At 46.3% G+C, this 23664-nt stretch overlaps 1 protein-coding gene across 2 annotated transcripts; it reads right to left on the minus strand.

Annotated features, from left to right (window-relative positions):
* Positions 1-1117: 1117 nt before the first annotated feature.
* vps45 (vacuolar protein sorting 45 homolog) lies at positions 1118-17345 on the minus strand. Of its 2 annotated transcripts, XM_034545661.1 has the most exons (16): positions 17109-17345; positions 14995-15129; positions 14846-14906; positions 12778-12857; positions 12540-12608; positions 12180-12317; positions 8467-8577; positions 8189-8323; positions 7972-8085; positions 6945-7112; positions 6692-6850; positions 6476-6583; positions 2987-3108; positions 2233-2364; positions 2058-2155; positions 1118-1764 (listed from the first exon to the last, which is right to left on the minus strand). In XM_034545661.1, the coding sequence occupies exons 1-15, from the start codon at positions 17199-17201 to the stop codon at positions 2080-2082; spliced, it is 1701 nt and encodes a 566-aa protein (XP_034401552.1). In that variant the 5' UTR covers positions 17202-17345; the 3' UTR covers positions 1118-1764; positions 2058-2079. The 2 variants fall into 2 exon arrangements, with proteins under 2 accessions (XP_034401552.1, XP_034401551.1); XM_034545660.1 differs by lacking the exon at positions 1118-1764 and having other exon boundaries at positions 1995-2155.
* Positions 17346-23664: the final 6319 nt, after the last annotated feature.

The following is a 23664-nucleotide window of genomic DNA, read 5'->3' on the forward strand; positions in this document are numbered from 1 at the left end:
ATATATATAGGTATAAATATATATGTATTTATATATCTTGCTATATATATATCATTATATAAAGATATAGATATGACTATATATGTCAATATATTTATATATATAAATATCTACGTGTAAGTAAATAGGTATATAGATATAAATATATCTGATTATATATCTGGAAATATATCTCTATATACTGACCCAGCTGGTGGTTTAGAGCCTTTAACCACCGGCGTCTTACAGGCTCATATCGCTCATTAAGGTGTTGACTGGCTTGAACCATTAATATCAATATTAGTAAAACTGATCAAACAGGCGTCACAAAGGGAGGATTCCTCCAATAAAGTCAGGAGGCTTCTGAACAGAAAACAGTTAGCCAGAGATAATAATGTCCACGGCAGCTTGTGGCAGGGTTGAATGGCCCTTTCTTTTCTAAATGTAACATGACTCATTGACTGGCTGCTGTATTAATAACTCCGATTGCTCAGCCCGTTCCCATTGGAGCGATGCCCACTGAGCCCTCAGCTGAGCTCCTCAGAACCACACCAACGATAAGAGGCTTTAAGGTCAATGGTACAGAACAAAACATGTCTCTCTATGCGGATGATGTTCTGCTGTACCTGGTGGACACAACGTCCCCCGTCTTCTTGAATGTTTACAACAGTTTGGGCACATTTTAAAGTGAATGTATCTCAAACCGAGGCCATGCCTGAGGGCGCTTCGGCAGGCGCTACGCCACCTAGTGGATTCCCTTTCCACTGGTCACTCGGGGAGATAACGTACCTTGGAATTAGAATTGGCCCCTCCCTTAAAAAACGTGTTAAACTCAATCTTAAACCAATCACAACACGCATCAGAAGAATTGAATAGGTGGGGGACGCTACCAGCTTCCTGTCTGGGTCACTGTACAGCCAACTCAATACCCAACAGCTTCTTCATTGACTTGGATCAAATGTTCACACAATTCATCTGGCAGGGCAAAAAGGTTAGAATGGAAATAGGTAAACTTCAGATAATCAAGCAACGGGAGGACTGGGAGTCCCTAACATACGGTTCTACTACTGGGCAGCACACATGTGGTACCTATGAGTGGGGATCCAAGAACGGTGCCTTCGTAAACTACAAACAGGGCTAGAGGTTCAAAATAACTTTATTGTCCGGAATACCTTAAACACCTGGAACAAGATCGTGTTCTACTGTAGAACCATTTGTTTCCCTTTTGGCTCCCATATGGAGAAACTGGGATTCCCTGAATCTTAAATCAGTCCCCTGAACACATGGCAGATGGACATGGAGCGTCAGACAGCGTCACATGTCAGGAGGAACAGAACCTAGGCTGGGTCTAGGTTCCCCTACATGTAGTACATCGAACTCTGAAGTTGGTACTTATATACACACGTTTTGGAAATGTGCAAAGATTCAAACATATAAAGTAAACATCCTACACGTAAAGGATGAGGCGGTTTCTTTGATCGGATCTGACCTTTGACCTCAATGTGTTCTGGGGCTAAACTGACTGGATACTATTGTCTAAAGGACCAAAGACTTCTTACATTCTGGGTTTCTAAAGATACGCCTCTTGGTACAAGGGGAGTTTGAGCCACACCTCGTGACAATGGGGGATTCATCAAGAGATGGGAACCGGTCTTGGACGTGCTGGACCCCTCCGGGCTGGACTCTTCAACCAAGATGTACTGACAGGGTGGACCCAGACTGGTGATGTGAATGTGTTGTTGGCTTCGGGTTGTTGTTCTTTCTCCTTTCCCTCTGTATTGTATCCTTAAAGAAATATATTTACAAATAATAGTAATTACCATGAATGTGTAAGTAAGGAGTAAAAATCTTTAAAATAAGTTGAACGTAAACACTAAAGTTAGTTAACACAAAGAGAGAAGAAACCCTTTATTTATTTATAATATTTAGGACCTAAATCATGTGAAACATTTAAAATCTTGTTTACTACTTGGAATATTTGTGTAAACAATTTAGACAGAAATAATCCTCGTGAATACATGTGATGAATCTTTTATTTAAACATTAAAACCGTCAGTTTCACACAAACAAACACACACAGGAGGGAAGGCTGCTCGGTTCTCAGCGCCGGCTGCGACCGCTTCCTTGAGCTCGGTCGCCGCTGTGACCCGCCGACGCCATGACCTCCTCCAGGAAGCTGAGGGAGGAGTCAACACACGTTTAACTCATCTCACCCAAATACAGCGTGTGTGTGTGTGTGTGTGTGTGTGTGACCTCTTGGTGTTGTGGATGCTGCTTCCTCCAAGGACGATGCGGACTCCAGGTGTGCTGCGGTTCAGGTTGTAAACAGTCAGAGCTTCTTCATACGTGGCTCCACCAATCAGAAACACCATGATGTCCTGAGGCCTGAAACACACACACACACACACACACACACACACACACACACACACACACACACAAATCAGGTTATTTACTAAAGAAAAGAGTGCAGCAGCATTCTCTCTCCTGACCACAGGGGGCGACTCCTCTGGTTGTATAGAAGTCTATGCTTCATGTGTTAAAGCTGCATTCTCTCTCCTGACCACCAGGGGGCGACTCCTCTGGTTGTATAGAAGTCTATGCTTCATGTGTTAAAGCTGCATTCTCTCTCCTGACCACCAGGGGGCGACTCCTCTGGTTGTATAGAAGTCTATGCTTCATGTGTTAAAGCTGCATTCTCTCTCCTGACCACCAGGGGGCGACTCCTCTGGTTGTATAGAAGTCTATATAAATGACTCTACTTCTCTTGATGTATTCCCTCAGTAAACATTGTAAACATTAGTTTTTGGTCTCAATCTCTAGTTTCAAGTCTTCTTCAATACAGAATGATGTTCATTTAGTAAATTATGGTCATCTAGAGTCAAACAGACCATAAAGCAGGGGATGCTTTAGGGCGGGGCTACTGTGATTGACAGGTCTCTAATTCACTTCTCCAGATGTGGTCACTGTGTGTGTGTGTGTGTGTGTGTGTGTGTGTGTGTGTTACCTGTCTCTCAGGCTGCTGGCCCCCAGGTAAGGGAACTGACTGTCCTTCAGTCGACCTTTGATCAGCTGATCCAGAGTGTCATGAAGCAGAGGCTGATGCTGCGTGTACACGTTCTCTACCCCCTGAACACACGTTAGATACACACGTGTTATACACACACGTTAGACACACACGTTAGACACACACGTTAGACACACACGTTAGATACACACGTGTTATACACACACGTTAGACACACACGTTAGACACACACGTTAGACACACACGTTAGACACACACACGTTATACACACACGTTAGACACACACACGTTATACACACACACGTTATACACACACGTTAGACACACACGTTAGACACACACACGTTATACACACACGTTAGACACACACACGTTAGACACACACACGTTATACACACACGTTAGACACACACACGTTAGACACACACACGTTATACACACACGTTAGACACACACACGTTATACACACACACGTTAGACACACACACGTTAGACACACACACGTTATACACACACGTTAGACACACACACGTTATACACACACACGTTATACACACACGTTAGACACACACGTTAGACACACACACGTTATACACACACGTTAGACACACACACGTTAGACACACACACGTTATACACACACGTTAGACACACACACGTTATACACACACACGTTAGACACACACACGTTAGACACACACACGTTAGACACACACACGTTAGATACACACGTTAGACACACACACGTTAGATACACACACACGTTAGACACACACACGTTAGATACACACACACGTTAGACACACACACGTTATACACACACGTTAGACACACACACACGTTAGACACACACGTGTTATACACACACACGTTATACACACACACACGTTAGACACACACACACGTTAGACACACACACGTTATACACACACGTTAGACACACACACGTTAGACACACACACGTTATACACACACGTTAGACACACACACGTTATACACACACACGTTAGACACACACACGTTAGACACACACACGTTAGATACACACACGTTAGATACACACGTTAGATACACACACGTTAGACACACACACGTTAGACACACACACACGTTAGACACACACACGTTAGATACACACGTTAGATACACACACGTTAGACACACACACGTTAGACACACACACGTTAGACACACACACACGTTAGACACACACACACGTTAGATACACACGTTAGATACACACACGTTAGACACACACACGTTAGATACACACACGTTAGACACACACGTTAGACACACACACGTTAGGATACACACGTTAGATACACACACGTTATACACACACGTTAGACACACACACGTTATACACACACACGTTATACACACACGTTAGACACACACGTTAGACACACACACGTTATACACACACGTTAGACACACACACGTTATACACACACACGTTATACACACACACGTTAGACACACACACGTTAGACACACACACGTTAGATACACACACGTTAGACACACACACGTTAGATACACACACGTTAGATACACACGTTAGATACACACACGTTAGACACACACACGTTAGACACACACACACGTTAGACACACACACGTTAGATACACACGTTAGATACACACACGTTAGACACACACACGTTAGACACACACACGTTAGACACACACACACGTTAGACACACACACACGTTAGATACACACGTTAGATACACACACGTTAGACACACACACGTTAGATACACACACGTTAGACACACACGTTAGACACACACACGTTAGGATACACACGTTAGATACACACACGTTATACACACACGTTAGACACACACACGTTATACACACACACGTTATACACACACGTTAGACACACACACGTTATACACACACACGTTATACACACACGTTAGACACACACGTTAGACACACACACGTTATACACACACGTTAGACACACACACGTTATACACACACACGTTAGACACACACACGTTAGACACACACACGTTAGATACACACACGTTAGATACACACGTTAGATACACACACGTTAGACACACACACACGTTAGACACACACGTGTTAGACACACACACGTTAGATACACACACGTTAGATACACACGTTAGATACACACACGTTAGACACACACACGTTAGATACACACGTTAGATACACACACGTTAGACACACACACGTTAGACACACACACACGTTAGACACACACACACGTTAGACACACACACACGTTAGATACACACGTTAGATACACACACGTTAGACACACACACGTTAGATACACACACGTTAGATACACACACACGTTAGACACACACACGTTATACACACACACGTTATACACACACACGTTATACACACACACGTTATACACACACACACACGTTAGACACACACACGTTAGACACACACACGTTAGACACACACACACACGTTAGACACACACACGTTAGACACACACACGTTAGACACACACGTTAGACACACACACGTTATACACACACACGTTATACACACACACGTTATACACACACACGTTATACACACACACACACGTTAGACACACACACGTTATACACACACACGTTATACACACACACACACGTTAGACACACACACGTTAGACACACACACGTTAGACACACACGTTAGACACACACACGTTAGACACACACGTTATACACACACGTTAGATACACACACACGTTAGACACACACGTTAGACACACACACGTTATACACACACACGTTAGACACACACACGTTAGATATACACACACGTTATACACACACGTTAGATACACACACACGTTAGATACACACACACGTTAGACACACACACGTTAGACACACACGTTAGACACACACACGTTAGGATACACACGTTAGATACACACACACGTTAGATACACATGTTAGACACACACACACGTTAGATACACACACACGTTAGACACACACGTTAGACACACACACGTTAGGATACACATGTTAGATACACACACGTTAGATACACACGTTAGACACACACACACGTTAGATACACACACGTTAGATACACACGTTAGACACACACACACGTTAGATACACACACACGTTAGACACACACGTTAGATACACACGTTAGACACACACACACGTTAGATACACACACACGTTAGACACACACGTTAGACACACACACGTTAGGATACACATGTTAGATACACACACACGTTAGACACACACACGTTAGATACACATGTTAGATACACACACACGTTAGACACACACACGTTAGACACACACACGTTAGACACACACGTTAGATACACACGTTAGATACACACACACGTTAGATACACACACACGTTAGATACACACACACACGTTATACACACACATGTTATAGATACACACACATGTTATATACACACGTGTGTACCTTGAGGCCTTTGAAGAACTGTTTGGTGATGGCAACGGCGTCTGTCGGTGTGACGAGGTCACTTCCTCTGACTCTCTTCCCGCCATACTCCACCACCGACTTCACCATCTGAGAGGACACACACACACACACACACACACACACCCGGTCTCAGACCCGGTCTCAGACCCGGTCTCAGACCCGGTCTCAGACCCGGTGTGTGTGTTACGTCGGTACCTTGCGGTGCCGCTCCGACACGCCTCTCCGGCTCAGCTCGTCCATGAGCGCCGGCAGCGCGCTGCTGCTGTGGCGCTCGTACCTCAGAGCGTAGAGCATCACCAGCCGCACGGCGTCCAGCTCGGACAGACGCGGGTTCTGCAGCAGGCGGCGGACGCTCTGAGTCACACGGGGGACATGTTAGACCGGTAGACCTGTAGACCGGTAGACCTGTAGACCGGTAGACCGGTAGACCGGGACAGAGGACGGGTACCTGCTGGGCGTTGGAGTGGTCGTTCTGACAGGACAGCTCCTGCTCCACCTCTGACACCTCCATCAGCTGACGCTCCGACACCAGCCGGGACAGCTCCCCCACCACCGTCACATGTTTGGACACGGTGCCAGACATCTTCTTAAACTGGGGGTAGTTATCTACAAAGGCCTGCGACACGTGTATCAAAAGATGTTTGGGGTTAAAGAAGACTTGGATTCAGTTCTAGAATTCTTTTGGAAAAAATATTTGTTTTCATTTTTCAGTTGCAGATCGTATCAACTACAGGGGCGTGGCATCAACTGAGAGGGGCGTGGCATCAACTGAGAGGGGCGTGGCAGCAACTGAGGGGTGTGGCAGCAACTGAGAGGGGCGTGGCATCAACTGAGAGGGGCGTGGCATCAACTATAGGGCTGTGAGCTGTAGTCCACTGAGTCCGTCTCACGTCAGTCCGTCTCACGTCAGTCCGTCTCACGTCAGTCCGTCTCACGTCAGTCCGTCTCACGTCAGTCCGTCTCACGTCCGTCCGTCTCACGTCCGTCCGTCTCACGTCCGTCCGTCTCACGTCAGTCCGTCTCACGTCAGTCCGTCTCACGTCAGTCCGTCTCACGTCAGTCCGTCTCACGTCCGTCCGTCTCACGTCCGTCCGTCTCACGTCAGTCCGTCTCACGTCAGTCCGTCTCACGTCAGTCCGTCTCACGTCAGTCCGTCTCACGTCAGTCCGTCTCACGTCCGTCCGTCTCACGTCCGTCCGTCTCACGTCCGTCCGTCTCACGTCAGTCCGTCTCACGTCAGTCCGTCTCACGTCAGTCCGTCTCACGTCCGTCCGTCTCACGTCCGTCCGTCTCACGTCAGTCCGTCTCACGTCAGTCCGTCTCACGTCAGTCCGTCTCACGTCAGTCCGTCTCACGTCCGTCCGTCTCACGTCCGTCCGTCTCACGTCCGTCCGTCTCACGTCCGTCCGTCTCACGTCCGTCCGTCTCACGTCAGTCCGTCTCACGTCCGTCCGTCTCACGTCCGTTTGTCTCACCTTCATGTCGCTGATGGACTCCAGCTTCTGTTGTTCTTTTGGTTTCTTCTTCTGGAAATCTTCCATCAGGTTTTTAATGTTGGTGCCGATTTCTCCGAAGTTCAGGTACAAGTTCTACACACACAATATATTCTGTTATTGCTGCATTGATATGTTGTTATAATAATAATAATAATGTGTTGAACAATACATCGATAAACGTTCTCCGTGTTCTCACATTGGCGTAGAACTCGTCGTTCTCTGCAGACAGAACCACCTCCTTCAGGTCTTTGCTTATCCCAGGAACCCTGGAGAGGTCGATCCTGTTGTTGTTGAGACCCAGCAGCTCATGGACCATAGCCTGGTAAGTCCACTGTGTGTACATGGCCACAGAGTACACACATCACACACACAGTACACACACAGTACACACACAACTAATGTCTCACAGCTGCAGCTAAGCAGACAGACAGGTGGTCACTTGTCTGCTTAGCAGACAGACAGGTTGTCGCTCACCTGGTTGAGCAGCGGTGTGATGGCGTCGTCGCTGCGGTCCAGGATCAGCAGCAGAGGAGGAACCTCCGTCTTCCTGAAGTCAAACAGCTCGTATTCCTTCGTGATGATTTGCTGTCGGACAGAAGACGTTTGATCAGAATGTGAGACAAGATGTGAGACGAGATGTGAGACGAGAGACGAGATGTGAGACGAGATGTGAGACGAGAGACGAGATGTGAGACGAGATGTGAGACGAGATGTGAGACGAGATGTGAGACGAGAGACGAGATGTGAGACGAGATGTGAGACGAGATGTGAGACGAGATGTGAGACGAGAGACGAGATGTGAGACGAGACGAGAGACGAGATGTGAGACGAGATGTGAGACGAGACGAGAGACGAGATGTGAGACGAGATGTGAGACGAGAGACGAGATGTGAGATGTGAGACGAGATGTGAGACGAGATGTGAGACGAGAGACGAGATGTGAGACGAGATGTGAGACGAGATGTGAGACGAGATGCGAGACGAGAGACGAGATGCGAGACGAGATGTGAGACGAGAGACGAGATGTGAGACGAGATGCGAGACGAGAGACGAGATGCGAGACGAGATGTGAGACGAGAGACGAGATGTGAGACGAGAGACGAGATGTGAGACGAGATGTGAGACGAGAGACGAGATGTGAGACGAGATGTGAGACGAGATGTGAGACGAGATGTGAGACGAGAGACGAGATGTGAGACGAGAGACGAGATGTGAGACGAGAGACGAGATGTGAGACGAGATGTGAGACGAGAGACGAGATGTGAGACGAGATGTGAGACGAGAGACGAGATGTGAGACGAGAGACGAGATGCGAGACGAGATGTGAGACGAGAGACGAGATGTGAGACGAAATGTGAGACGAGATGCGAGACGAGAGACGAGATGCGAGACGAGAGACGAGATGTGAGACGAGAGACGAGATGTGAGACGAGATGCGAGACGAGAGACGAGATGTGAGACGAGACGCGAGACGAGAGACGAGATGTGAGACGAGATGAGAGACGAGATGTGAGACGAGAGACGAGACGAGAGACGAGATGTGAGACGAGAGACGAGATGTGAGACGAGACGAGAGACGAGATGTGAGACGAGAGACGAGATGTGAGACGAGATGTGAGACGAGATGTGAGACGAGATGTGAGACGAGATGTGAGACGAGATGTGAGACGAGATGTGAGACGAGACGAGACAAGAGACGAGATGTGAGATGTGAGACGAGATGTGAGACGAGAGACGAGACGAGAGACGAGATGTGAGACGAGAGACGAGATGTGAGACGAGACGAGATGTGAGACGAGATGTGAGACGAGACGAGAGACGAGATGTGAGACGAGACGAGATGTGAGACGAGATGTGAGACGAGACGTGAGACGAGATGTGAGACGAGATGCGAGACGAGAGACGAGATGTGAGACGAGATGTGAGACGAGATGCGAGACGAGAGACGAGATGTGAGACGAGACGTGAGACGAGAGACGAGATGTGAAACGAGAGACGAGACGTGAGACGAGATGTGAGACGAGACGAGAGACGAGACGAGAGACGAGATGTGAGACGAGATGTGAGACGAGAGACGAGATGTGAGACGAGATGTGAGACGAGATGTGAGACGAGATGTGAGACGAGAGACGAGACGAGAGACGAGATGTGAGACGAGACGAGAGACGAGAGACGAGATGTGAGACGAGACGAGAGACGAGATGTGAGACGAGATGTGAGACGAGACGTGAGACGAGAGACGAGATGTGAGACGAGATGTGAGACGAGACGTGAGACGAGAGACGAGATGTGAGACGAGATGTGAGACGAGATGCGAGACGAGAGACGAGATGTGAGACGAGAGACGAGATGTGAGACGAGATGCGAGACGAGAGACGAGATGTGAGACGAGACGTGAGACGAGAGACGAGATGTGAGACGAGACGAGAGACGAGATGTGAGACGAGACGAGAGACGAGATGTGAGACGAGATGTGAGACGAGAGACGAGATGTGAGACGAGAGACGAGATGTGAGATGTGAGAAGAGATGTGAGACGAGACGAGATGTGAGATGTGAGACGAGATGTGAGACGAGATGTGAGACGAGAGACGAGATGTGAGACGAGATGTGAGACGAGATGTGAGACGAGAGACGAGATGTGAGACGAGAGACGAGATGTGAGATGTGAGAAGAGATGTGAGACGAGACGAGATGTGAGATGTGAGACGAGATGTGAGACGAGATGTGAGACGAGATGTGAGACGAGATGTGAGACGAGAGACGAGATGTGAGACGAGAGACGAGATGAGACGAGAGACGAGATGTGAGACGAGATGTGAGACGAGATGTGAGACGAGATGTGAGACGAGATGTGCGACGAGAGACGAGATGTGAGACGAGATGTGAGACGAGAGACGAGATGTGAGACGAGATGTGAGACGAGAGACGAGATGTGAGACGAGAGACGAGATGTGAGACGAGACGAGAGACGAGATGTGAGACGAGATGTGAGACGAGAGACGAGATGTGAGACGAGATGTGAGACGAGATGTGAGACGAGAGACGAGATGTGAGACGAGATGTGAGACGAGATGTGAGACGAGATGTGAGACGAGAGACGAGATGTGAGATGTGAGACGAGATGTGAGACGAGATGTGAGACGAGAGACGAGATGTGAGACGAGATGTGAGACGAGATGTGAGATGTGAGACGAGATGTGAGACGAGATGTGAGACGAGAGACGAGAGACGAGATGTGAGACGAGAGACGAGAGACGAGATGTGAGACGAGAGACGAGATGTGAGACGAGACGAGAGACGAGATGTGAGACGAGATGTGAGACGAGACGAGAGACGAGATGTGAGACGAGATGTGAGACGAGAGACGAGATGTGAGATGTGAGACGAGATGTGAGACGAGATGTGAGACGAGAGACGAGATGTGAGACGAGATGTGAGACGAGATGTGAGACGAGAGACGAGATGTGAGACGAGAGACGAGATGTGAGACGAGATGTGAGACGAGATGTGAGACGAGATGTGAGACGAGATGTGAGACGAGAGACGAGATGTGAGATGTGAGACGAGATGTGAGACGAGATGTGAGACGAGATGTGAGACGAGAGACGAGATGTGAGACGAGATGTGAGACGAGAGACGAGATGTGAGACGAGAGACGAGATGTGAGACTAGACGAGAGACGAGATGTGAGACGAGAGACGTGAGACGAGAGGTGAGACGAGATGTGAGACGAGAGACGAGATGTGAGACGAGATGTGAGACGAGATGTGAGACGAGAGACGAGATGTGAGACGAGAGACGTGAGACGAGAGGTGAGACGAGATGTGAGACGAGAGACGAGATGTGAGACGAGATGTGAGACGAGATGTGAGACGAGAGACGAGATGTGAGACGAGAGACGAGATGTGAGACGAGATGTGAGACGAGAGACGAGATGTGAGACGAGAGACGAGATGTGAGACGAGACGAGAGACGAGAGACGAGATGTGAGACGAGATGTGAGACGAGAGACGAGATGTGAGACGAGACGAGAGACGAGATGTGAGACGAGAGACGAGATGTGAGACGAGACGAGAGACGAGATGTGAGACGAGAGACGAGATGTGAGACGAGATGTGAGACGAGAGACGAGATGTGAGACGAGAGACGAGATGTGAGACGAGACGAGAGACGAGATGTAGAAACCTTGACGCTTTCGGCGAGGCGCTTGGACACATCGGAGGACAGCTGGTATCGAATCATGGGACATTTCTTCAGAGCGAGCAGGACGGAGGTCAAACCCTGAGTGCACCGGGACAACATGGAGGGCTCCCAGCTCCGCCCCTGAATGTACAAATACAAGAAAATACATATGAATATATATATATATATATATTTTCATGTATTAATATATATATATATATAAATATATATACATACACACATGAAAAAAAAATATTTATATTTATGTATTAATATATATATATATATATATATATATATATATATTAATACATATATATATACATACACACACATATATTAAAGACACAGAAGGCTTCTCACCCTGGCGACTCCCTGCAGGTTGAGAGAGAAAAAGTGAGGATTCACCGCGATGAAGTCTCCATAAAACTCCTACACACACACACACACACACACACACACACACGGTAAATGGACTGTACTTGTATTTCTCTCTTCTAGTCAGACCACCGATCCTCTGATGGAAGGACGACCCTGCTCACCACTAAGCCACTAAACTACAGGTGGACTCTGGGGGGCACAGGGGGGACCTGCAACTCACCTGGATCTCAGCCACCACTTCCTGTTCGTCGGCCTCAGCCAGAGCTTTGATCTCACTCTTACTGATCACGTTACTGAAGTCTGAAACACACAGAGACCACGTTTCAGGAGCCGCTTCAGCTTCAACACAAGAAGTCTGAAACACACAGAGACCATTGTGGTGGAGGGGCGTGGTTAGGCTCAGCTGCAGAGGGAAATGTGGGCGTGTGCTCAGGGAACGGTGCCAGGTGGAGGCCTAATGATGATTTGCTCCCTATTAAACGACAGTAGGGACGAGATGTACGCTGCCGTCAGCAGATCCACGGTCACAGGAGGGCGCTCAGAGCGTGGCCGAGAGCACGACGGGGACCTCATCTGCCTCCAATAAATAAAGACAGTAACCAGTTCACGTCTCCAGCAGTGTCTCTGTGCAGGCTGCCGATGGTCGCGCTGGGGCAGATGCTTGGAGGCATCGCCCAGATGCTGCGGAACCAAGCAGAGGCGAATCGGCAGTTCTTGGAAGCGCTCCAGATCCAGGCACGGCGGCAGGCTCATGCCCTCGAGCAGCTCGCCACCCACACAGGTGCGGCTCCGCCAGCGCTCCGCGGTCGGCACCCTCAACCCGGCTCCCCGATCTTTCGATGCCAGCTGACACCGGCACCCTTCCCATCCCACAGGGAGTCCCTCAAGCACCAGGGCAGGAGTGTTGGAGGTGCGGACAGCCCGGACACTTCCGGAGGGAATGTCCATTAATGGAAATGGGCCAGGTGATCCGGGTTGCTGGCTCTCTAACACCCTCCCCAGGTCCAGGAGCGACGTACCGCATTCCGGTAAGAATCCAGGGGGGTACACATCAGGTGATGCTGGATTTGGGCAGTAGGCAACCTATGATCCACCAGAGCCTGGTTCGGCCCGGGGCATTGGTGGAGGCATTGTGGGTAAAAATGCGGTGTGTGCATGGGGACGTTCACGAGTATCTCATAGTGTCAGCGGAAATTAGATACATGGGGAGAAAAGCATAATGTAAAGGTCGCGGTTAGCTCCCGCCTTACGCACCCCCTAATCTTGGGAACAGATTGGTTTAACAAGTTAATGGGACAGGCGGCGGGGGGGCGTTCACGGCCGACAGGGTCATGCGGTATCTGCGCTGTGAGACTCCACCGGCTTGATTAGGGACAGACTGAGTGAGCCGTGACACTCAGACAGGAGAGGAAAGCACCCAGTTGCTGGTGCCAAAATGATTTTCCAGGCGGCTCATTATAACCCGATGGCTGGTCACATGGGATACGATAAAACACTAGACCGGATAAAGACCCGATTTTATTGGCCGGGCATCCGGGCGGATGTGCGCCGTTGGTGCGCGTCCTGCCCGGAGTGTCAGTTGGTAAACCACCCGGCCATTCCGAGGGCGCCTTCGCATCCTCTGCCATTAATGGAGGTTCAGTTGGAGCGAATCGGCATGGACCTCATTGGGCTACTTCACCGGAGTGCACGCGGATATCGCTTTGTGTTAGTCATAGAGCAGTCTGTGGCTGGGGGGTCCCTGACGATGCTGCGTGCCCTCCGCAGGCAACGCTCAAGGTGGATGGACTGAATGTCAGGGAGTGAAGTTCCGGTGATGCGTTGAACAGTTTTAACCACCATTTGCAGGAGATGGCGGTCTGAAGCAGTTCCCATACAGGACTGTGATGCCGTTAGTAAGGATGCTCTCGATGGTGCTGCGGCAAGTTCACCAGGATCTGAGGAGACATGTGGATCTTCTTCAGTCTCCTCAGGAAGAAGAGACGCTGGTCTGCATTCTTGACCAGCGTTGAGGTGTTGAGGGTCCATCAACATTCTGTTTACTGTATATATACATTATACATATCCACTGCACACTATCTTGCACTTTGTTCGTAATGTACTGCTCTCTTCGCACTGCTGGTCGGATGCAAACCGACATTTCGTTGCCTCCGTACCTGAACTCTGTGCAATGACAATACAGTTGAATCAGAAGAGGAGGAAGAGGAGGAGGAGAAGGAAGAGGAGAAGGAGGAAGAGGAGAAGGAGGAGGAGGAGACCAGCCACAGTATCGTCAGTGTAGCTCTTACAGATGAAGTAGACGCTGTACTTGGGCCTCCGCAGCTCCTGGATCAGATAATCCACGTTCTCCTGCAGACACACACACACACTTCCTGTTGTCATCATCATCATCATCAAATTGAGGAAGAAGAGGAAGAGGAGGAGGAGGAAGAGGTACCTTGGTGGGCCTCAGGAAGCAGATGGCCTTCAGGTGCTTCATGCTGTCTCTGTTCTGAGAATCCATTCTTTCAAACAGGTAAACTTCTTTCTGGAGGATCTCTGACTGAGTGTAGACCACACTCACAATGCTGGTCTACACACACACACACACACACACACACACACACACACACACACACATATATATATATATATACACACAAACACAGTGTTAGATAAAAATGTGATAGAATATAATAAAAGTAGAATATACTACCTATACACAGTAGACCTACATGAACACAGTAGAAGTACATGAACGCAGTAGAAGTACATGAACGCAGTACAACTACATGAAGGCAGTAGAAGTACATGAACGCAGTAGAAGTACATGAACGCAGTAGAAGTACATGAAGGCAGTAGAAGTACATGAAGGCAGTAGAAGTACATGAAGGCAGTAGAAGTACATGAACGCAGTAGAAGTACATGAAGGCAGTAGAAGTACATGAACGCAGTAGACCTACATGAACGCAGTAGAAGTACATGAAGGCAGTAGAAGTACATGAAGGCAGTACAAGTACATGAACGCAGTACAAGTACATGAAGGCAGTAGAAGTACATGAACGCAGTAGAAGTACATGAACGCAGTAGAAGTACATGAAGGCAGTAGAAGTACATGAACGCAGTACATGAACGCAGTAGAAGTACATGAACGCAGTAGACCTACATGAACGCAGTAGAAGTACATGAAGGCAGTAGAAGTACATGAAGGCAGTAGAAGTACATGAACGCAGTAGAAGTACATGAAGGCAGTAGAAGTACATGAACGCAGTAGAAGTACATGAACGCAGTAGAAGTACATGGACGCAGTAGAAGTACATGGACGCAGTAGAAGTACATGAAGGCAGTAGAAGTACATGAACGCAGTACATGAACGCAGTAGAAGTACATGAACGCAGTAGAAGTACATGAACGCAGTAGAAGTACATGAAGGCAGTAGAAGTACATGAACGCAGTACATGAACGCAGTAGAAGTACATGAACGCAGTAGACCTACATGAACGCAGTAGAAGTACATGAACGCAGTAGAAGTACATGAACGCAGTACATGAACGCAGTAGAAGTACATGAACGCAGTAGAAGTACATGAACGCAGTAGAAGTACATGAAGGCAGTAGAAGTACATGAACGCAGTACATGAACGCAGTAGAAGTACATGAACGCAGTACATGAACGCAGTAGAAGTACATGAACGCAGTAGAAGTACATGAACGCAGTAGAAGTACATGAACGCAGTAGAAGTACATGAACGCAGTACATGAACGCAGTAGAAGTACATGAACGCAGTAGAAGTACATGAAGGCAGTAGAAGTACATGAACGCAGTACATGAACGCAGTAGAAGTACATGAACGCAGTACATGAACGCAGTAGAAGTACATGAACGCAGTAGACCTACATGAACGCAGTAGAAGTACATGAAGGCAGTAGAAGTACATGAAGGCAGTAGAAGTACATGAACGCAGTAGACCTACATGAACGCAGTAGAAGTACATGAAGGCAGTAGAAGTACATGAAGGCAGTAGAAGTACATGAAGGCAGTACAAGTACATGAACGCAGTACAAGTACATGAAGGCAGTAGAAGTACATGAACGCAGTAGAAGTACATGAACGCAGTAGAAGTACATGAAGGCAGTAGAAGTACATGAACGCAGTACATGAACGCAGTAGAAGTACATGAACGCAGTAGACCTACATGAACGCAGTAGAAGTACATGAAGGCAGTAGAAGTACATGAAGGCAGTAGAAGTACATGAACGCAGTAGAAGTACATGAAGGCAGTAGAAGTACATGAACGCAGTAGAAGTACATGGACGCAGTAGAAGTACATGGACGCAGTAGAAGTACATGAAGGCAGTAGAAGTACATGAACGCAGTACATGAACGCAGTAGAAGTACATGAACGCAGTAGAAGTACATGAACGCAGTAGAAGTACATGAACGCAGTAGAAGTACATGAACGCAGTACATGAACGCAGTAGAAGTACATGAAGGCAGTAGAAGTACATGAACGCAGTAGAAGTACATGAACGCAGTAGAAGTACATGAACGCAGTAGAAGTACACGTCTCACCGTCTCCCGGTCCATCAGCAGAACCTTCATCCCGGGCCCGCTGCTCTCGATCATCTTGGAGACGTACTGCTTCACCGCGAGCGTCACGTTCATGATGGCGACGAGTAAACAACAACACAACAACAACAACAACAACAGCTGTGTTCAGTCTGTTACGGTCTGCTGGGTTTAATCACAAATATCAGCTGAGCTGCTGCGACAACAGCGTTGCAGCGAGCTCACTTCCGGGTTGTGACGTCGTCACGCAAAGTTCATGCGCACTGATGTCTCTAGCGTTGACTTGTTTATAGTAAAGGAGTATTATCAGCTAAATATACCTAAAGTACTAAGTAAAAGTACTCATTAAAGGACAATGGAGTAGTGGTACAGCTACTGGTCTGCATTATATAATGTATTATTGTTATTGTTGTTAATATTATTATTCATGCATAACCAGCAGTGTTAAATAGCTGATTTTAAAGTGTATATTATTATGGTAATTATTCGATTTGATCAGATTGATTATTCGTACTAATTAAATTAAATGTATTATCAAAAGGAAGTAGGCTAGTAGTAATGTCAAATAAAAGTACCTTGCCCTCCAAAATGTAGTGAAGTATAAGTATAAGGACCACAAAAGAACTAAAGTACAGTACAAATACCTCTTTGAGTAAATGTACATATACTCCATCCCTGAGTGTATGGGGTAATACACAGTACAGTACACCTTCATATTGCGTATATAGAGATGAGGCCATGAGACCTGGGACCTGATCCTCATACGTGGCTCAACTAAGTCGATCAAATGTCATGTTATCCAGCTTAAATTAACCCGATGATTGAAGTCAGGCTATCCCGGTTTCTCAAAGGCTGATCCGCCCTCAAACCATCTCGTTAATTTGAACCCAACTTCAGTTCACAGAAAAGTTGAACCAGACTTCAGTTCACAGAAAAGTTGAACCAGACTTCAGTAATCAGGATAGTTGAACCAGACTTCAGTAATCAGGATAGTTGAACCAGACTTCAGTAATCAGGATAGTTGATCCAGACTTTAGTAATCAGGATAGTTGAACCAGACTTCAGTAATCAGGATAGTTGAACCAGACTTCAGTAATCAGGATAGTTGAACCAGACTCCAGTAATCAGGATAGTTGAACCAGACTTCAGTAATCAGGATAGTTGAACCAGACTTCAGTAATCAGGATAGTTGAACCAGACTTCAGTACTTCAAAAGGGGGAAGCGTCGATCATAGATCATGATTTTCTAACAGCACAAAGTCAAATAAACTCAAAGGAAAAGACTCTTTTTCTTACGTATATGAGGAATTCCAGACCATAATCATGGCAAAATCTAATCAATTCATTCACTTCACTCGCGCTTGAGAGGGGGCGTGGCTTATCTCCATGGAAACATTTATAACTTACGCCATCCACCACGGAACAAATAACCACTATTTCTGCTTTATACTTGTTGTGGACATCCCACAAACGTCTGAACATCTAATACCCTCGTGTTTGGGTTCATAACATTAATATCATGTATATATTTATACATAACATCACCCGTAGGCTCACACAGCTCGGTGACTTTCAACGACTACGTCTAGATAAGTGGATGAAGGTTATTTTTGGGGAGTTTTTCCTGATTCGATGTGAGGTCAAAGGTCAGGGATGTCGTATGTGTACAGATTGTAAAGCCCTCTGAGGGGAGGTTGTAATTTGTGATATTGGGCTAAACAAAATAAACTGAATTGAAAAAATGAAAATCCTCTTTATTCACAAATCACATCCATTCGTCTGTACATTGACTTTCATGAATCTGCTCTCAGCATCAGTGTTGGGAAAATGTATCGGCTCATTTTAAGAGCCTCATTCTTTAAATGTGCCTGCTGGCAGTCGGCGTAATGACATGCATCATCCAATGAGATCTAACATAACTATCTCAACTCTTTCAGAACAATAGATAATATATAAGTGTATATTCATGTATGTGGAGATGAACATATAGAACTTTAATTGCATTTACTCGGACATGACCAGAGAACGTAATGAACACATCAATGAGTTCCACCAAAACCACAATGTTCTGCATCGCCGACACTGTAGAACAATGTACCACAATGTACCACACTGTACAACAATGTACCACAATGTACCACAATGTACCACAATGTAGAACAATATACCACACTGTACCACACTGTACAACAATATACCACAATGTAGAACAATATACCACAATGTACCACACTGTACAACAATGTACCACAATGTACCACATTGTACAACAATGTACCACAATGTACCGCACTGTACCACACTGTACAACAATGTACCACAATGTACCGCACTGTACCACACTGTACCACAATGTACCACAATGTACAACAATGTAGAACAATGTACCACCATGTACCACACTGTACCACAATGTACCACCATGTAAAACAATGTAGAACAATGTACCATCATGTACCACAATGTACCACCATGTACAACAATGTACCACAATGTACCACAATGAACCACAATGAACCACACTGTACCACAATGTACCACACTGTACCACAATGTACCACCATGTACAACAATGTAGAACAATGTACCACCATGTACCACAATGTACCACACTGTACCACCATGTACAACAATGTAGAACAATGTACCACCATGAACCACAATGTACCACCATGTAAAACAATGTACCACAATGTACCACAATGAACCACAATGAACCACACTGTACCACAATGTACCACCATGTACAACAATGTACAACAATGTACCACCATGTACCACAATGTACCACAATGTACCACAATGTAGAACAATGTACCACCATGTACCACAATGTACCACACTGTACCACAATGTACCACACTGTACAACAATGTAGAACAATGTACCACCATGTACCACAATGTACCACAATGTACCACACTGTACCACAATGTACCACAATGTACCACACTGTACCACAATGAACCACACTGTACAACAATGTAGAACAATGTACCACAATGTACCACACTGTACCACAATGTACCACACTGTACAACAATGTAGAACAATGTACCACAATGTACCACAATGTACCACACTGTACCACAATGTACCACAATGTACCACACTGTACAACAATGTAGAACAATGTACCACAATGTACCACACTGTACCACAATGTACCACAATGTACCACAATGAACCACACTGTACCACAATGTACCACACTGTACAACAATGTAGAACAATGTACCACCATGTACCACAATGTACCACAATGTACCACAATGTACCACACTGTACAACAATGTAGAACAATGTACCACAATGTACCACACTGTACCACACTGTGTACCACACTGTGTACCACAATGAACCACACTGTACAACAATGTAGAACAATGTACCACCATGTACAACAATGTACCACAATGAACCACACTGTACCACAATGTACAGGAGAATAAACATATAACATAAACATATATATACATTGACCGTAATCCAGTCAATAGTAATTCGAGGCGATCGGTATGACGTCACTGATATCAGCGGAATTTAGACCACGTGGTGATTTACGGTGTCGGGGTGACGTTTAAACCTCGGCCCTACTTTTTTATCTTAATGTCACTAATCGGTTTGTTTGTTACGTGTATTGTTATTTACACACACACACTCATATCTATATAATTCGGGAGCTGATGAAACTTGAATTATGAGCCGTTTTAAAACGTAATGAACGTTATAGCCGTGTTGCAGATATTACTCCGCCCCGTCGTTCTTACAACCCGCAGAAACAGGCGGAGGGATACTGTGGCGCAAGTAGACCCAGACGTGTGCTCGGTGTAGCAGCTAGCAGCTAGCAGAAGGAGCATGAAGAGCAATGATTCTGGGATTATTCTAAAAAACAAGCCGGTTCTAAGTGCACTTTTCCCCGAATAAGTATTCATTTAATCCATAGAAGCTGCGGAGGAGGTAAGAAGTTCCGGCTCCGCTCTTTTAAACGGAATTCACAGTTAATAAAGTCAGTGAGTAGCTGCTAAGCTACTGGTTAGCTAGGTAGCAGGGGTAGCTTCATGCTAGCAGCAGGACTAGTGAAAACAAAGACTCTCACTTTGTTTACGAGAGAAATAGTTAATTATCAGTTAGTTTACGACATAGAGTATTGGTTAGTTAACTGTAAGTAAGTTATTAATCTCTGCTCTGTGTTTAATTAGCTCTTAGCTTGCTAGCTGACTGAGCTAACAGGTGCTTCCTGTTGTGTTCCTGGTCAGTTTTCATATTAAAAGCCTTGTGAGAACAACTTTAAACCACATTAGTTATCATCTACTGTGTTATTTACTTCTTATTTCTGTAAAAGATGAAGCAGAACATTAGTTGAGCTCTATGGGAGCTAACTGTGAGCTAGCAGGACGTGAGACGTGTGGATTAAATGGGTTTGTTATGATGGATAATGTGATTAAAATGTTAAATTAACCTTTGAAAAAAAGAATACAAAATTAAACAAGGTGCATAAAATAATAGAATAAAAGATAGAAAACGTACAAGAACATTTGGAGACAAAATAGCATGTAAAGTAATAATAGTGTGATATATTATATATGTGTAATATCAATATAATATGCTGAAATCTGTGTAATGTAATAATGCGGTAAAGTAATTGATACGTATATATACAGTGAGTGAAAACGACAAATCTAACTTTATTTTTATTTTCAAGCTACAGTCTTCAGCCGTTAAATGACGTTTTAGATCATTATTATTTAAATAGTTTGAGAGATTTAAAAGTCACGAAAAAACCTTCATCGAATGCTTCTGTCTGTACAATCAGTTGTTAGATTGTCTTTTAGATATAATAATAATAATAATAACCCAGAGGAACCAGAGACGCTGAATTTAAAAGATGTTCCCGCCAAACGAAACCCAGAACCCAGAAAGACAGACAGGTTGGTAGACAGTTAGACAGGCAGACCGGTAGAACGGTAGACAGACCAGTAGACAGGCAGGTAGACAGACAGACCAGTAGAAGGGTAGACAGACAGGTAGATGGACAGATGGATAGAAGGGTAGACAGCCAGGCAGAAGGGTAGACAGACAGGTAGATGGATAGAAGGGTAGACAGACAGGTAACTTATTACAGTCCTACGACAGCCACAGATTTCTCAACTCCATCTTTAATGACAAACGATGCATTCTTTTTATATTTAACAAGTCGATGTTTACCTTTGATCTTATTGATCCGGTGTTACTGAGCACATATACGTATGTGTGTGTGTGTGTGTGTGTGTGTATATATATAACTGAGTTGTTGGGTGGTAATGTGACAGTACAAACAGCTGATGGAGGTGATGGAGGTGCAGAGTGCAGCAGGCGGAGGTGCTAACCTGCTGATGTTCTGTGACGAAGAGGAGCAGCAGGAGGAGGAGGAGGAGGAGGAGGAGGAACGTGATGAAGGTGAACACATCTCCTGGATCAGTTTTACTCAGATTCCACTAATTTTCATTTTGTATGTATGTGTATGTATGTGTGTGTGTATGTATGTATATATATATATATATATATATATATATATATATATACATACACACACACACACATATACAGGTGCAGCAGGCGGAGGTGCCAACCTGCTGATGTTCTTTAGAATCAAACCTGAATTTCAACAGAAACTGCTGAGTGTTGTTGTTGTTGTTGTTGTTGTTATCATTGATAAACATCGGCTCAGATGTTTCTCCTCTTTGCGTCTCTGCAGCTCTGGTTGCTGCCGAGGAGGACACAGACCTCCCACCAGTCAGGACCCTGCCCATCCCAGTTCACCCAGTCCAGAGCTGCAGCCCCCCCCCACACCTTCACACACTGAAGGTAACAGGATGATGTTTCTAGCTCCCTCAGACAGGTGATCTCCTTCCTGTGACAGACAATCACAGCCCAACACCGGTTTAACGTGTGTGTGTGTGTGTGTGTGTGTGTGTGTGTGTGTGTGTGTGTGTGTGTGTGTGTGTGTGTGTGTGTGTGTGTGTGTGTGTGTGTGTGTGTGTGTGTGTGTGTGTGTGTGTGTGTGTGTGTGTGTGTGTGTGTGTGTGTGTGTGTGTGTGTGTGTGTGTGTGTCAGTCTTCAGGTGCTCCTCTGGGCTTCAAGCTGAACGGCCGCCTGCTGACTGGAGGTCAGTTCAGTTAAAGAACCGTCTTTAAGCTAAGCTTTATGCTAAGCTAATTCCCCTGTTGGTCCTACAGGCGGTGCTGCAGAGCTTAAGCTGAGTGCTCATCCCGGAGGTTCAGCCAGCGGGTTCACTAAAGTCCAGATCCACGAGCCTGCAGTCCGAACCCCCACCCCCATCATCACAGGTAAGCCCTCCTCCACCTGCCGGAGGTTCGCAGGAGGAGGTCTTCCGGGCCTCAGACCGTCTCTTGTCCCTCTGTGGTCCAGGTGTGGTCTCAGGTGAAGCAGCTCAGAAGGTTCTGAGCGTCTGCAGGTCTAGCCCCCCGTCCTCCTCTCCGTGGACCCTCACCCTCACCTCTCCGTGGACCCGGGTGTCCCCGCAGACACCCGAGCCGCCCCGCCCCCCCAGCGGCAG

Source organism: Cyclopterus lumpus, chromosome 11 (assembly GCF_009769545.1).
Source record: "Cyclopterus lumpus isolate fCycLum1 chromosome 11, fCycLum1.pri, whole genome shotgun sequence".
Lineage (NCBI taxonomy): Eukaryota > Metazoa > Chordata > Actinopteri > Perciformes > Cyclopteridae > Cyclopterus > Cyclopterus lumpus.

Bases quoted from the DNA above. Each gene is read 5' to 3' on its own strand.
- vps45 (XM_034545661.1), bottom strand. From the start codon at position 17,201: ATGAACGTGACGCTCGCGGTGAAGCAGTACGTCTCCAAGATGATCGAG. The intron at 14,907-14,994 runs GTACCTCTTCCT...GTGTGTCTGCAG, and splicing joins GCTTCCTGAGGCCCACCAAG to GAGAACGTGGATTATCTGAT. The intron at 8,324-8,466 runs GTGAGCGACAAC...ATGTACACACAG, and splicing joins TCACACCGCTGCTCAACCAG to TGGACTTACCAGGCTATGGT.